The sequence below is a fragment of the Fukomys damarensis genome, unplaced genomic scaffold (assembly GCF_012274545.1).
Source record: "Fukomys damarensis isolate Sample0158 unplaced genomic scaffold, DMR_v1.0_HiC HiC_scaffold_15, whole genome shotgun sequence".
NCBI classification, from domain to species: domain Eukaryota; kingdom Metazoa; phylum Chordata; class Mammalia; order Rodentia; family Bathyergidae; genus Fukomys; species Fukomys damarensis.
The window spans coordinates 60,327,396-60,343,296 of record NW_022900927.1 but is presented as its reverse complement, the minus strand read 5'-3'; the positions used below and the strand labels follow the sequence as shown (position 1 = coordinate 60,343,296).

The 15,901-nt window shown below is 35.6% G+C and overlaps 1 protein-coding gene across 1 annotated transcript in view; it reads left to right on the top strand.

Moving 5' to 3' along the window:
- Nucleotides 1-15,901, top strand: part of Uhrf1bp1l (UHRF1 binding protein 1 like) — a 90,953-nt gene that overhangs the window by 47,132 nt on the left and 27,920 nt on the right. Inside the window, exons 7-14 of the mRNA XM_010631405.2 lie at nucleotides 362-502; nucleotides 1,858-2,028; nucleotides 4,369-4,549; nucleotides 9,880-9,963; nucleotides 11,819-12,001; nucleotides 12,428-12,546; nucleotides 13,116-13,257; nucleotides 15,069-15,262. Of these exons, the coding sequence (XP_010629707.2) occupies nucleotides 362-502; nucleotides 1,858-2,028; nucleotides 4,369-4,549; nucleotides 9,880-9,963; nucleotides 11,819-12,001; nucleotides 12,428-12,546; nucleotides 13,116-13,257; nucleotides 15,069-15,262 (1,215 nt within the window). The remainder of the gene's footprint in view (nucleotides 1-361; nucleotides 503-1,857; nucleotides 2,029-4,368; nucleotides 4,550-9,879; nucleotides 9,964-11,818; nucleotides 12,002-12,427; nucleotides 12,547-13,115; nucleotides 13,258-15,068; nucleotides 15,263-15,901) is intronic.

The window sequence follows — 15,901 nt, the reverse complement described above, 5'->3', positions numbered from 1 at the left end:
CCTTTATAAAATTTTTTACCTTATAGAATTAATGATCTATTTTAACTTCTCATCTACTTAATTTTAAATTTACAAAATTAAAATACATTATTTAAATGCTTTTTAGTAACACAAGTCAAGTGTTTTTAATACTGTAAATGAAATATCTTAGAATAAAAATATTAGCAGTTTAAAAATGATGAATATAATTATTAAGATTTGTTACTTAATCTGATGGAAGTTTTAAAATTAAAATCTGAATGATGAATATTTTTTGGATGTCGTAAAGTTAGTTGAGAATATTCCTTCTTTCTTTATAAATTCCCGTATTTATCATTTTACTTTTCATGAGTATGTGATGCTAATCTCCATGTTCTCTTAGGTTTTGACATTTAAAGAAATAAATTGGCAGATGATTCGGATAGAGGCAGATGCTACCCAAAGTTCACATCTTGAAATTATGTGCGCTCCTGTTCGATTAATAACCAACCAATCCAAAATCAGAGTCACACTTAAAAGAAGAGTAAGTCAGCCTTACCTTTTTCATTTGTTAACTATTAGAATTGGGAAGAAATTTTAGATAACTTTTTAGGTAAAATATTGGCATATTATGAGTGGCATATTAAAACAATATAAAATAAAAGCAAATGTAATACCTTAAGCAATATTTATAGAAAACCAATAGAATTATGATTCGTTTATTTTTCAGATTTAATATGTACATTTTCAAAAATGTTTATTTTTGATAAACAGAATAGATTCCTCAGTTGTCCAGTATTTGTTGAACATTTATTGTCCTATAAGTTTATTTCCGGGGCCAAGAGAGTAGCTCAGTGCTAGCGTGCTTGGCTAGCTTATGGAAGGCCCTGGGTTCAATCCCCCAGCACTGCCAAAAAAAGAAGAAAGCAAAAACACAAACAAAACAAATGCAGAAAAGTAATTTCATTTATCCTGTTGAATCTTGCTTAGGAATAAATAAACGGCATACCCTTAATGATTAGCATTAAATCCTTAGCATTAGTAGGTAATTTAACTATGATTGGTAATTTAGATAAATTGGAATGATGATTAGTTAAGCTATCAGAACTTGAGATGGCTTCAATGAAATTTTTTTTTTTTTAATTTTGTTGAGTTTATTGGTACATTTTAGGGATACAGTACAGTTACATTCATTGTTGGGATCATGTACCTTTACATGGCAAGTCTTGATTCAATGAAATTTAATAAGGAAGTGATGATGGCTTTTAACCAGGGTTCAGTGAAAGACTCAGTAATAGGCTTTGTATCACTAGGCACACATAACTATTAAATTGAAAAAACTTTTCTGTATATAGTACTTAACAGATAACCTGAAATGTGGATAAAATACCATTTTTTAGGTTTTAATTAATTTCAGTGCCCCTTTCTTTGCCAGAATTAGTTAAATTAATATAGGTAATTATATGATCTGTCAACCACATGCAGAATTATACAAGCGCTGTGTAAGTTGTACTTGTTAAGGTAAGGAATTTGTCAGTTTTTTAATTACTACTGTTACATCAGTACTAGAGATAATCCTCCTTCATAGATATTCAAGACATCTTTGTTGAATGAAAATATCCTTATTTGATTCTGTTAAAAAACTAAGTTGCTGGGCGTGCTGTTGCACACCTGTAATCCCAGCACTTGGGAGGCTGAGGCAGGAGGATCACTGTGAGTTTGAGGCCAGAATGGGCTACAAAGTGAGTTCAGGGCAAGCCCTATGAAGGGAGACCTTGCCTCAAAAACCAACCAACCAAACAAACCAAAAAAACCCCAAAACTTTAAGCTTTTATATAAATGCAAGTGTGTTATAATTTTATTCTTGACTTAATTTTTATAAATCATTTTTTCTGACAGTTAAAAGACTGCAATGTCGTAGCAACAAAATTAGTTCTAATATTGGATGATTTATTATGGGTTTTAACGGATTCACAGTTGAAAGCTATGGTACAATATGCAAAATCTCTTAGTGAAGCAATAGAAAAATCAACAGAACAAAGAAAGAGTATGGCTCCTGAACCCGCACAGGTAAGCTGTAAATTGAGAGGAAAAAGCCTTACTTTTCGGGCATATAGTTTAAAAACTAGAGTGACTAGTTGTTTTGTGTATATGAAATTGATTTTAAGACTGAGGCCAGGCCAGGCGTGGTGGCTCATGCCTGTAATCCTAGCACTCGGGAGGCTGAGGCAGGAGGATCGCTGTGAGTTCAAGACCAGCCTGGGCTACATAGTGAGTTCCAGGTCAGTCTCAACTATATAGTGAGACCCTGTCTCAAAAAAAAAAAAAAAAAAAGTGAGGCCAAAGCATGTTCTTTTTAGATATCTTACTGTATAATTATGTATATTTTATATCTAAAAATACATATGTTAGTATTATATAGTGTTCATTTTGTTTGGAGTTCTGTACCGGGGACTAGTTATTGATGATGTAAAAGTATTTGATGTTATAAGACATCTTTTCAGGAAGCCAAAAAATACAATTTAAAAAATTCTGAAATAAAAGAAAATGTGAATAACACTTGGGTACTTTTAGGCAAGAGAGGGCATGTTGAGAATTGATAAGAGAACTAAAGCCATAGGAAATTGCTGAAGTTGAAGACAAAACTTCTGTTAGAGTTTTCTAGTGGCTGGGGTAAAAAATGGGGAACTACTGAGCTGTTACTGCTTTCTTAAAATCAGGAGCACTACTGGTTTGTCTGAAAAGCATTTTCCCGTCTTTCTCAGTATTAATTTCTGAGTGCTAATATACGAAGATCTTTGTAGAAGGGACATGGAATACCCAGGGGTATTATCTTTGATAATTTTATTGAAAGTACAAGTAAATTTCTTACACCTACCTCTATTAACAACCTGTCAGATACTATAAAATCATATTTTCTGGATATAATAATCATGTCGGGTACACGGCATGTTGTGATCTCTGGTGTTGCACGTGGGGGTGGTATGCACTTTAGACTTTCTGTGGCTGTCATTGGCGTTGTTCACTGCCGGCCTGTTATGTCATCAGGCACAGAGGTACACATTTTAATGTAAAAATAAGTATCACCTGATCCTGCTTTCAGGGACCTAAGAATGTAATGGGAAGTGCAATATAAAATAAATATTGTAGTTCAGTGTAAATGTAGGTGCAAAGAAACAAAGGAGGGGGAAGAGGACGAGCTATAAAGACACAGAAAAGTTTTAATTAATTGTTTGCAGAGTCTGGAAAGGTTTTACAAAGAGAACAATTAAATCTTTTCCGACTGTCTGTGAAGTGTCTGTGTGTGTGTGTCCCCCAGAGCACGCCACACAGTTGTCCTGGGGTACCAGAGGCCCTCTGTGTCTTTGTACTTCATCAGCCTCCTATGCCTTTTCTCTCTTGGGAGAAAAACCTTGAACTCAAAACCTTCTGCTTTTTGGTTTCTTCAGCTACCTAATTGCAGAGGACACATTACTTCTCTTTTGTGAGGCAGTAGGCCACTTATACAATTAAATTAATATCCCAGATTGCTCCTACGACGCGATGATTGTTGTGACAGGACGTGCCATAATATATACAGGGCTTGCAGTTATTTTCTTCTTAGTACTGAGAACTAATACCTAAATACATTTCCTTTAGGGTAAGGAAATAAAGGAAAAGAAAAACATGAAAAAAGGAAAAAATGCAAACAAAGACTTTATAAATAGGGAAGAGTGAAGGGGGTGAAGGCAGGGCAGGGGGACGGGGAAAAAACAAGAACCAAGACCTATCATGTAAAGGTACAAGATCCCAGTGATGAATGTAACTATTATTTACCTTAAATATACCAGTAAACTTAATGGAAGAAAAAAATGTAAACATCAGCCACCCTAGAAGTGACACTGAAAGAAATGAATGTTCTATAAATTTTTAAGTGAGATCAAAAAGACAAGCAATGACTTAAGAGCTGTTGCAGATTTAAGGATAATAAAGAGATTAAACAACTATTAAATGAAAAATAAATAGCTTCCTTTAATAATAATTACATTTTCTAAAATATGGGCCATAAATATGTTTATATATATATTTTTTTGGTACCGGGGATTGAACTCAGGCCCTTGTGCTTGTGAGTCAGGCACCAGAACCACTGAGCTAAATCCCCAGCCCAACGGCCATAAATATGTTAATATGACTACTCGAATATTTATTGAAATATTAGGTTCATAATCAAATTGTATATAATGCTCCAGTTTTAAAATTTTAGATTTATTCTTATATAATTCAGAAAATATTTTAGAGAAAACCTGAGTTATTGACACAAATGTATTTTGCTAGTTTTCACGACTTTATTGCTGCACATAGTCGGGTGTGCCTGCGTGTGAAAGTTCACGTGTGTAACCTGCAGTGATGGTGCGGTTTTGGGTGTTTTAGAGCTCCACCGTTACTCCTTCCACCCAGCAAGTGAAGACGCCGCAGGCTTCAAATGCTCCCGATCTGAATGACGCAATTGTGAAACTATTCAGTGACTTTGATGTTAAGGAAACCTCCCATCATTTAGTGATTTCTCATCTAGATCTACACATATGTGACGATATCCATGCAAAAGAAAAAGGTATTAAAAGGTTTATTTCAAACTATTTTGACTTTTCTAGAATTGACTACAAAACTGGATTACTTACATATGTATTACTGTGTGTAGTATTCTATACTGTAATTTATGATAATTTTGTCTTTCATATGAATGCTTAGATGGGATTTATAATTTGAAGCACTATATATTGGCATAAAATTTTATTTTGCTGAAATAATGAACACTTAAGATTCACTGTTACCTATCAGTGCTAACAGAAAAATTAAGTTAAAAAAACACTCAAAGACAGTGGCTTGAGATGTAGCTCAGTAGCAGCAGCGTGCTTGCTTGCTTCATTGAAGCCAAAGTCCTGGGTTCAACTCTCAGCACTTCAAAAAAATAAAGAAGCATAGACTAAATAGATGACATTTTTGGATAAAGTATTAGACTTGCCTTTGACATAATTTTTCAATACTTTGAAATTGTTCATAAATTAAATTTTAGCCTATACTCTCTTCATAATTATTTACATGTTTTCAGCATTGTAGTTGACCTACCTGTTTCTGGATCCATGAACACATAAACACAACTAAGGGGCTCTTTAACATTGGTTTCCCCTGACCCAGCCTCTCAAAATTTGGTTTGGCGCCTAAGTTCCAGTTTGAAATTTAATTTTTTTTCTTTAATTTTTGTTCTTCATATTTATCCTTACTGAATGGACTCAGATTATCAGGCTAATCAGGAAGTCACTCCCAGTTACTTTTAACAGTCTATGGTTCAGAATAGAGGATGCCGAAACAACCCCAGGCACATTTCAGCTATATGATCTTTCATAGCAGGGGGCCAGAAATATACACTGCAAGGAAAATAGCCTCTTTGATGAATTGTGCTGGAAAACTGGCTTTCCACATGCAGAAGATTGAATCTAGCCCCTATCTCGCACCATATACTAAACTAAAATCAGAGTGTATCAAAGATCTAAATATTAAAACAGGAACAAACAAAAAAAAACCCCAGAAACAATCTGCTGGAAGATAAAATAGGTAAATCTTAAATACATAGGCATAAGCAGGGACCTTTTGAATAAAACCCCAGCTACAAAAGGAAATAACCTCAAGATCATATCAGATTTAAAAGCTTCTGCACAGCACAGGAAACATCCAACAGAGTGAAGAGACAACCTATGGAATAGGAATTTTTTTTTTGCCAGATATTTCTTAGAGGACCAATATCAGAATATAAAGAACTCAAAAATTAGACCTCCCTAAATACCAAGTCAAATAAAGGGTAACTGAAATGAACAGATTCTTCTTAGAACAAGTATAAATGGCCAATAAATACATGAAAAAATGTTCAACATTTCTGCTCGTTAAAGAAGTGCAAATTGAAAGAATACTGAGATTGCATCTTATTCCATAAAGAAAATCACAAAATCGAATAATAGATGCTGGTGAGGCTGCGGGGAGATGGGGGAAGGAACCCTTTCACATTGTTGATCGGACTCTAAACTGGTACAGCCCCTATGGAAATCAGTATGAAGATTTCTCAAAAAACTAAAACTAGAAATTTTCTTCAACCTAGCCATTCCCCTTCTAGGTATCTCCTTAAGAGAGTTAAATTATATTACAGTGACCCTTGCCTACCCATGTTTGTAGCAGCACAGTACCTACTAGCTAAATCTGGGAAGCAGCCTATATGTCCATCAGCAGATGAAAGGATAAAGAAAATGTGGTGTCCATACACAAGGGAGTACTATGCCACGAAGAAGGACAATATTGGAGTCAGGGACAATATTGTTTGCAAGGGAAGAGATTTAATAGAGGACGCATAATTTATAGGATTATTTTATAATATTCACCCAAAAAGTCAAATGCAGAGAAGTTCAAGAGATCTGTCCGCACTCTAGAAAACTGAAGAATCCAGCTGAGGGCCTATGTCCTGCACAAAGTCCAGCTAATGGCCTGGAGCCCAAGGCAATGTCCTGCACAAGTCCAGCCAGAGCCCTGGAGCCCATGGCAGTGTCTCATGCAAGTCTGTATGGAGGATCTGCATCAGGAAGTCCAGAAGGCCAGTGGTGGAAGCTAGAAATCCTGTGCCAGTGGGGTGAAAGATCTGTGCCACCAAGCTGAGGGATCTGCACTGGAGCTAGGAACTATGCTAAGGGCAAAGACCAGAGCTCCCCTGATGAGAGAACAGCAGCCGTTCCCAGTGACAGTGAGGACCCGAGCTCTGACAGTGTGTGTCAGGGAAACCCGCCGTGGCAAACTTCTATAGGAACATCAGCAGCGAACGATCTTCCCCTCCAGTTCTCTGCACGATGTTGGCAACAATCCTCAGGTGGGTCCTCCATGCCCAGAACCTTGCTGGCAGGGTTCGGCTGGACATTCCAAGCTGACCGTTTGTTCATCCACCACAGACAAATGTGAGTCATTTGTAGGAAAATGGATGTATTTCAAGAGCACAATATTAAGTAAGCTGGACACAGGTTTAAATATTTCATAATTACTATTATATGAGAAACCAAGAGTATAAGTAAAAGGCACAGTAAGAGATAATAGGAAATAGGGACATAGATCATTTGCAAGAGGGAAGAGAATCAAGAGATGGAGGATGTGGGGAGGGACTGGAGAGAGGGATGAAGAAAGAATAAAGGTGCGTCAGGCACATGTACCAAGCCCCGCAAGGAATGTAAACATGTTCCACGGACATGGACTAATAGGAATAAAAATGTACAATAAAAATTCAGCTTATGGGCTAAAGAGTAAATGCGTTAGAGCTGAAGAGAGAATTATTAAACTAGGTGAAACTGAGTAAATCTCACAGAGTGTAAATAAAGAGAAGCTGGAATATAGGGAAAAGTCTGTGGTCCCATGGTCCAAGTGCTGAGCATTTCTGTCTGCCGAGCACGGCCTTGGCTTGCGTGTGGCAGGAGATTGGCAGGCAGGCCCGCAGGGAGACCTGTGCTGAGCGTTAGAACCAGGCTAGAACCGAGATCTCAGACAGTGGAGATATTTGACCTGTCTGCCTCAGCCCTGACCAGAAGCTATGTAAATCCATGGGAATTACTGCTTTAAAGCTGAGGGAGTGAATATTGAGAACTGGATATCTTGCTGCAGAAGTTACCCGGCTTTCCTCAGACAAGCAGCCAGGAAGCAGCGGCCAGGTAGAAGGGTGGAGGACAGAGGTGGAGATCAGGGTCTGCTGAGGGACTTGTTCTCCTTCTACATTTCCATGTCCCTCGACTCAGTGTTGTTATCTTCTGCTTTAGTGATTTGAAAGTAAAAACCCCAAAGTTAAACCAAACCAAAGTAACAAAATGAGGTGGTTGAAGTTAAGTAATAAGTGTTTTTTACGTAATCTCTGTTACGTTCCTAACAGTTTATTGTTTCCTCACAGAGTAGCTGGATGATTTTCCTAAGAGAATCTTCCTTTGCCAATGTAACTCCCACACATGGAGATCTGTAATCACTTCCGCTATTCTGAAGTAGAAAAGGTTGTGAAACGTGTAGAGGAGAAGGTTACATTGGGACACGGATTGGAACAGGAACTGCAGCTGTGGTTCCGCAAACGGAGCCACACTCAGAAGTTCAAGGCTGCAAACAGTCTTGAGAACCATCCGATAACATTCTGGGAACGGTCTGCTTTGAGAAAGTATATGAATAACTAGAACTAGGCGTTCATAAAAAATATTTTCTAATGCTTTGCTAGAGATATAATCTGTAAGGAACTAATTGTTGATTCTCATGGAAGTATTATGCATGTATCTGATAAAAACCGGGGTTGGTGAGAGTTGGCTGCTGTCTGTCTGTGAGAGCTTCAGCCCTCTACTCCTCGGCAGAACTACATTCCTGCTGTCTGGATGTCCTTTGCATCCCCAACAACAACAGAAATGGTTTCCTAAGTTTGTGAAAAATTCATTTGGTAGCAAAGTCCAACTTGACCAACAAACACATCATTATCATCTTTTGCCCACTTAGTATAAATATTTACACATTTTGCTGGAGAGAGACTTTTTTATTACTTAGTACTGCCTCAGAAACTGCTAGGAATTTAAATATACTTTGTATGTACCATATTAATTTCATTTAGTCTAAAACTTCCACATTTTGAAACATTTAGCTCCTCAGGTGTTAGATCAGAGATTGTAGATAAACTGGAATGAACAACTTGAGATAGGATTACATACACAGCTACATTTTAGTTTCTATTTACCCCTAGTTGACTTCCCTGGGCTGTTTCAAAGTTTGATTTTTATGTTTTAGAGAACTGATCTATGATCGACCTTTGATCTTGCTGTATCTGTTTGACTCTAGACAACTGCCCTAATCTAGTAGATTAAGTGTCCTCTTTGCTAAGAGGCATGATGATGTGGTGAAGTGGTTAAGATTTTCTGGTTTTAAAACTCAACTCTACACTTAAATAGATTTTTTTTTTTTTTATTGAGTTTATTGGTACATTTAGGGATACAGTACAGTTACATTCATTGTTGGGATCATGTACCTTTACATGGCAAGTCTTGATTCTCATTTTTTTCCCCTTACCTCTGCCCTCCCTTCACCCCCTCCTCCCCTCCCCATCTACAAACACTTTATTTTCATCTTTTCATTCTCTCACATTTTTTTCTTTTCCCTTTTTGTTCTTCCCCTACGTATCACACCTTCCCTACACCTTTAGCTCCTTTCCTCCCATTTCTAAATGTCAGTAATCTTATTAGAATCTTATGCATTGTTGCAGAATATTCACACCAGGGAAACTATTTGGTATTTACACATGTGGGACTTATTTATTTCACTTAGGAGTATTTTTTTGGGTTTTTTTTTTTTTTGAGATAAGGCCTCCCTGTGTCGTTCAGGCTGTCCTTGAACTCATTGTTCAAGGCCCAGGCTGGCCTTGAATTTGAGGTGATCCTTCTGCCTCAGCCTCCCTAGTGCTGGGACTATAGGCCTGCACCACCACGCCCAGCTTTAAATCGCTTTATGATCATGGCCCCTTACTCTGTTTTTTCCTCAATTTCTTTATCTAGAAATTGGTCCTAGTAATTATAATATCTATTTCCTGGGACTGTTAGGAAACGAGTAAGTATTGAATACGATGCCTGGCATATGGTTAGGATTTATAAAAGTTCCACTGCTATCTTCTCTAAACTCTCAGAAGAGTTAGATACTATTTTTTTCCTTTTTTATTTAGTCCAGTATGTAGCAAACGATAGGAACTCAGGATGTACTTCTTAGATTGAGTTGCATTTCCTAAAATACTGATGTAGTGTTTGTGATAAGAAATAGTTACTCCTACTTGGGCTCTAATTGTGCTAAATATTGAATGTCTGATATTTAATTTTTGTTTCCCTTAATTCCATCTTTTTCTTTTCCTAGAGTCAAACAGACGTATCACTGGAGGCGCTATGCAACTCTCTTTTACATACCTGACCATCGATTATTATCCTTACCATAAAGCAGGTGTGTACAACCATTTCTTAAAAATATGCAAATCTTCTTTTAAAGTTATATGGTCAGTTTTTAATTTTTTGTTTTAATTTAATTTGTTTAAGAGAGAAGAATTCTTTACTATTTTTCTCCTGGTCATTTTTTTTCTTTTTTAAACCAAGAAAATTGAATTGCCATAGAAAATATTCATACATTGTCTTTGGAGGTTCATGTAAATTGTTAGAAACTGTTAGAAATTGACAGTTTTGTAAATAACTGATTTAAAACTTTTAAAAAATCAGAATATGGCAGATGTATGTACTGTTTTGTTACAAAAGCAAATTATCAATGTTTTGGATATTTAAATGATATTTGTTATATATATGATTTGGGGGACCTTTCATTTTTCTGCACTTTCTAAATTTTATATTTTAATACATTCTTTAATCAAGTATTGATAAGGTTTTTTCCTAAGTAATAAAAAAGTATGATTATTTATAGCCAAATTACATAATTTAACCTTAGCACCTATCTATGCCTTTTGGCAGTATTTGGCTTATTTTTATGATTTACACAGGAACAAAAGTAAAAAAAACTACAGTGAGTTTTCTGAGACTTGGAAAAACCAGTTTAATGCTTATTATATTTATCATGTTTCCACTTACAAGTGCTTATCGTTTCTCCATTAATGGCTTGCAAAAATTGCAGAACTATTTATTTCCATTTTCTTTTTGTTTTTTGTTTGTTTTCCTTTTTTTCAGACAGGATTCCGCTGCACATTTCAGGCTGGCCTTGAACTCACCCTGTATCCCAGGCTGGCCTCAAACTCGTGGTGATCCTCCTGCCTCAGCCTGAAGTGTGCTGGGATTAGGGCATGTGCCACCACACCCAGTTTAGTTTTCTTTTGAAGGGCTTTGTGTCTTCCTTCTATCCTGTCCTGATTAATAACTTAGTTAGGTAGACCTAAAATCTTTTTTTTCTTGGGGGTACTGGGGATCAAACTTGTACTTGTGAGGCAGGCGGTGGAACCACTGAGCTAAATCCCTGTTCTCTATACTTAAAATTTTAAACTGTAGAAATTGTTCATTCCTTAGATAGTACTTGATTTATAGAATGGGTTTTATGCCTCCTGTCTTCCTTTCATCCTTTTTTGTAGTACTGGGGATTGAACTCAGGGTTGTCCCACTAAGCTGTCCCAGTGCTTTTTAAATTTTTTATTTTGAGACAGTCTTATTAAGTCACTAAGTTGCTCAGAGTGGTCTCCAATTTGCAGTACTCCTGCCTCAGCCTTCCAGAATGCTAGGATTACAGATGTGTGCCATCACTCCCAACTGGATTTACTTTCTTCACCTTTTTATGTACATGTTTCTTTTTTTACTTATAAAGAAACCTAATTTCAATTTTGTATTTTCCTTCCCAAAACGTGCATAGCTCTTTATAACTGATGTCGGACTTGAGAAGTTCTGTTAATTTCTTAAATTTTTTATAATCATCATCTCACCAATTTTATGCAGTAGATTATTGTTAGTCACTTTACAAGAAATCATCAATGAAAATAATCTTTTCTTAAGCAGTATTTTCTCTCCAGTGGAGGTTTGTCGGGCGATCGAGCCCTGAAGTTTGACCAGTCCTGTGGCTCTGAATTGAAACTCTGAGCACAGCTCTACCGTGGATGGGTTCTTGATGGAAACCCTACGGGTCGTTTGCTCTGAACAACTCTTTCCCTCCATTCTGAAAGTCTTACATTTTACAGAAGTAGTAAGTGACGACTAGTGGTAGAGTTTTTGTGGATGATTGAAGACTACCTTGAGAAAGTGACTAAAAATCGTTAAGAATATTGTTATAATAGAAGAGGTAAAAACTGAAATGCCTGTTACTTATTTTACAGGAGATAGTTGTAGTCACTGGATGTATTTCAGTGATGCAACCAAAACGAAGACTGTGTGGGCCAGTGAGTTGCTGCATGAATTTGAGTGCAATGTTGAAATGCTGAAGCGGGCTGTGAAGGATCAGCACAAAAGTTCCCCTCCCAAGTCCCCAACACACGCCTCTCCCCAGCACACACAAGCAGGTACTTAACAGCATGGCCCTGATGTGAAGTGTGTGTGTGTACATGTGCAATTATATTTTCTGTAAATAATACAGTAGTTGTTCAGTGTCTAAAGATCTTGCAGCTTTCATTTAGACCAACATAAGCTTATAGACCAGTGCACTGTAAAGGTTAGTATAACCAATAAGAGAACAGGTAGAATTTCTCAGACTCTTAAATGATTGGTGCGTCTCTCATTTATAACATGTAGGGGAGTGACTAAAGGAGATAAGAGTGTGATTACTGTGTAAAAACAAATAATCATTACAGAAACATACATTCCTTTATCACTTGATAATTTATACAGTTGAGAAATAAGTGTTCGCTTATGTTTCTGTAGCTGTCTTAATAATAAGTGACATTTAAAAAGAATTCTGTAGGAAACTAAAAGGAGTTTTACTCCCACAGAGAAGGATTCTGCTCTGAAGGGGCCTTCCAGAACATCTACAGTGTTACCTCAGCAGTGCAAAGTTAAGCTGATGTCGAGTTCTGTCGTGGTTAGACTTGCAGATTTCAACATATACCAGGTGTGTTTTGTTTTTTAATTTAAATCTGTCACTTTCAGTATCTCACCCAAGCTACTCTAATAACTGATGCCACCATTTTATTTAAAAACATCTTGACCAGTTTTGTGAAAAGACCAAATTAAACAGGATAGAAATAGAAAAAACTGTGTAGCTTTGCTGTTTCTCATAATGGAGAAGTTATGGTAAAGAATTATTACAAAGAACGCATGAAGGAAGCATTCAGGCCTCATCTGTGCCCTAACTCTGCCATTTATTTATCTATATCATTGTCATTATTTTCTTCTTTCTTATTTTAAGGCACTAGATAATAATAAGTTTGCAAGGACTATTACACAGAACTGATTTTGTAGTTAATAAAGATCCAAAATGGTAGTACAGTTTTCTGAGTAGTAGGTGGCTGTAATTTAAAAATGATTTAATGTGAAGTTAAATGTATATTTTAAAAATTTTCATTGACAGCTAACCATTGACAAGTTATTGGAAGTATTTTAAAAGAGTATTAAGTGATGTCCAAGGTGCAGGCTTCTTTGGAAAGGGCTTTGTTCAGCAAATTCAATTTTTTTTTTCAGGTCTCTACAGCAGAACAATGTCATTCTTCCCCAAAAAGTATGATTTCCTGCAATAAAAAATCACTATACCTTCCCCAAGAAATGTCAGCTGTCTACATAGAATTCACAGAATATTACTATCCAGATGGAAAGGATTTTCCAAGTAAGAGGATTTCCTATTTTGTCATTTATTCATTATTTGAAAAGGTGTTTTTTTTTTGTTCTTGAGTTATATAAATGTGTAAAAGTCTATACTTTATTCTTGTCATCACTGTTTGTAGTACATTAGTAAAACATTTGTACTTCTATTTGTTTGTATGTTATTTTCCTTTTATCACTATGACATCCTTGATGGCTGGAATAACTAATTCATAACTAATTTTATTCCTGCCCTGAAGTTTGACTCATTTTTCTGCTTAGTAGCTGTTTGTTAAAAGAATAAATGAAAGTTGTATTAACCCTATAGCACCCCCATTTTATTGAAAAGTAAAAAATTGAAATAGTCTCTTAGCTGGGAAAATATTTTTGGCTGTTTTCTAAATGTCAAGTGCATACTTTAGGTAACTTTTGGCACTTACCTTTTGTTAGAAATATTGAATTGTGTGAATTTTTATTTGTAAGCCACTTTAGTATACTAAATTTAAACTTATTTACATTTTGTGTTCTTTGAATATTAAAGTTATGTGCTGTTGTCTCTGTTAATCTGAGGCCTTCAGAGTAAAAGTTTGCCTTTGATTATATAGTTCTTTTTCCATTATTTTAGACACTGAAAATTGTAGTTGAGAAAAGCTGTTTAGATGGAAATAGGTTGTGTTGTGAGAGGACAAATAATTTAAGTTTCTCTCTCAAAGTGGAACTCCAGGGCATTTCGCCTTACTTTACCTGTGTGTATAATACTGATTTAGTAATTGGTGATGCGCATGCAGTTTTTGGTTTTGTTGCTAGTTTTCTTCCGCACCGTACTTCCTTCCTATTTCCAAAGATAAATACCCTCACATCATAATTACATATCTCTGGTAGGTTTGAATTTCAACTTCTTGTTACCTATCTTGTAACAAACTATTAATCTTTTTTAAGGAAGAAGACTATGCTTTTCTTTTTGTGTTCTTTGTGCTTAGTGTAACATACAAAATGTAGTCAACATTCAGTGGATCTTTGCTAAAGAAAAGTGAATAAATGAATAATGTAAGCAAACATCTCATATGCAGGACACTGTTAATATTTTCTGTGTTCTCTTTTCCCATCCCTTGGATTCATTTTCCTTGACTTTGTTCTAAGTGTACTAGTTGTATATACTTTTAGCTTTGGTAAAAGCAAGTATATTTGAATCTTTGCTCTGCTGTTAAGATTTCAGCAAGTGTTATAAACGCTAATTGTAATACTAGTTTATTTTAAGAGAACTATGAACAATTCATAGTTTGATTCATTTGATTGTTATCCAAGAGATACTTGGATACTCGAGTTTTACTTTACTTCAGGCATCATTATAAACTTTGATTAAAGTAGGAAGTAAAACCGTGGTGGCTCTGTCCTTTAAGGAGTTCTGCCTAGCATACTGCTTTCAAAAGAAATTGGTCTTCAGACTTAAAAGATGCAGATTAAGATTCAGAGAGAGGGTAAAGTCCTCACAGAAATATACCATTAAGAACTACAGTTTTGGTGTGTTACTTCATCAATAAGGCAATATTTTTAGAAGTTTGCTTCTCTTTGAAAATAACCTTAAGAAAAGGAATCTGAATAGTTACTTCCTATTTATTCCTCCAAATTTATATTACATTAAATATTTTTCAGTGAAGCATAGAAAATGTTTTTTTACTGTTTCTGCTGCCATTCACATTACTCTAATTGTATATGTATAATATTTCAAAAAGTTTTAAGAAAGGATAAAACCTCTTAAAATAATCTTTTGTGTTCTTCGGAGAACATTTAGAACTGCCCATTAACAAAATTAAATTTTTTTTTTTTACTCCACAGTTCCATCTCCCAACCTTTATGGCCAACTGAATGCACTGCAGTTTACAGTGGATGAAAGAAGCATTCTGTGGTTAAATCAGTTTCTGTTGGATTTAAAACAGAGTCTTAATCAGTTCATGACTGTGTACAAATTGAATGACAACTCAAAATCTGACGAGCACGTTGATATTCGAGTTGATGGCTTAATGCTGAAGGTATAGACAAGTGGCTGTTAGAATAAAACCACTTTATGGAAGAAAAGTTGGCAGCATTGTAATTTTTAGGATTTAAGATGGATATTTATATATGTCAGCTTCACTAATAATTAATTTTGATTTTGAAATTTCAGATTTGATTCCCTATCATAGAAGATTTAAGACACTGCCCCCTACTCCTCCCCTTGTGTACTACTTAGGACTTTTTATCTTCCTCTAAAATATCTGTGCATTTACAAATACAACTTGGATTGGTCATTTTTCTCTACTTTAAAACTGATAAAATTTTTCTTTCAAGAAAGATAAAATTAAAACAAGAAAGAAAGATAAAAGCTTTGAATTATGAGTTTTATTTATTTACATTTATTCAATTATTAATATCCAGAGGTAATAGAAATTTGCTTTTCCTTATAGCCAAGTACTCGTTAATTTGAGATCTATAGATTTTTTGTTTGTTTGTTTTTTTTGTTTTTTGAGACAGGGTCTCACTATGTAGTTGAGACTGACCTAGAACTCACTATGCAGCCCAGGCTGGCCTCGAACTCACAGCGATCCTCCTGCCTCAGCCTCCAGAGTGCTGGGATTACAGGCGTGTGCCACCACACCCAGCTTGAGATCTATAGATTTTTAAGTTTTAAA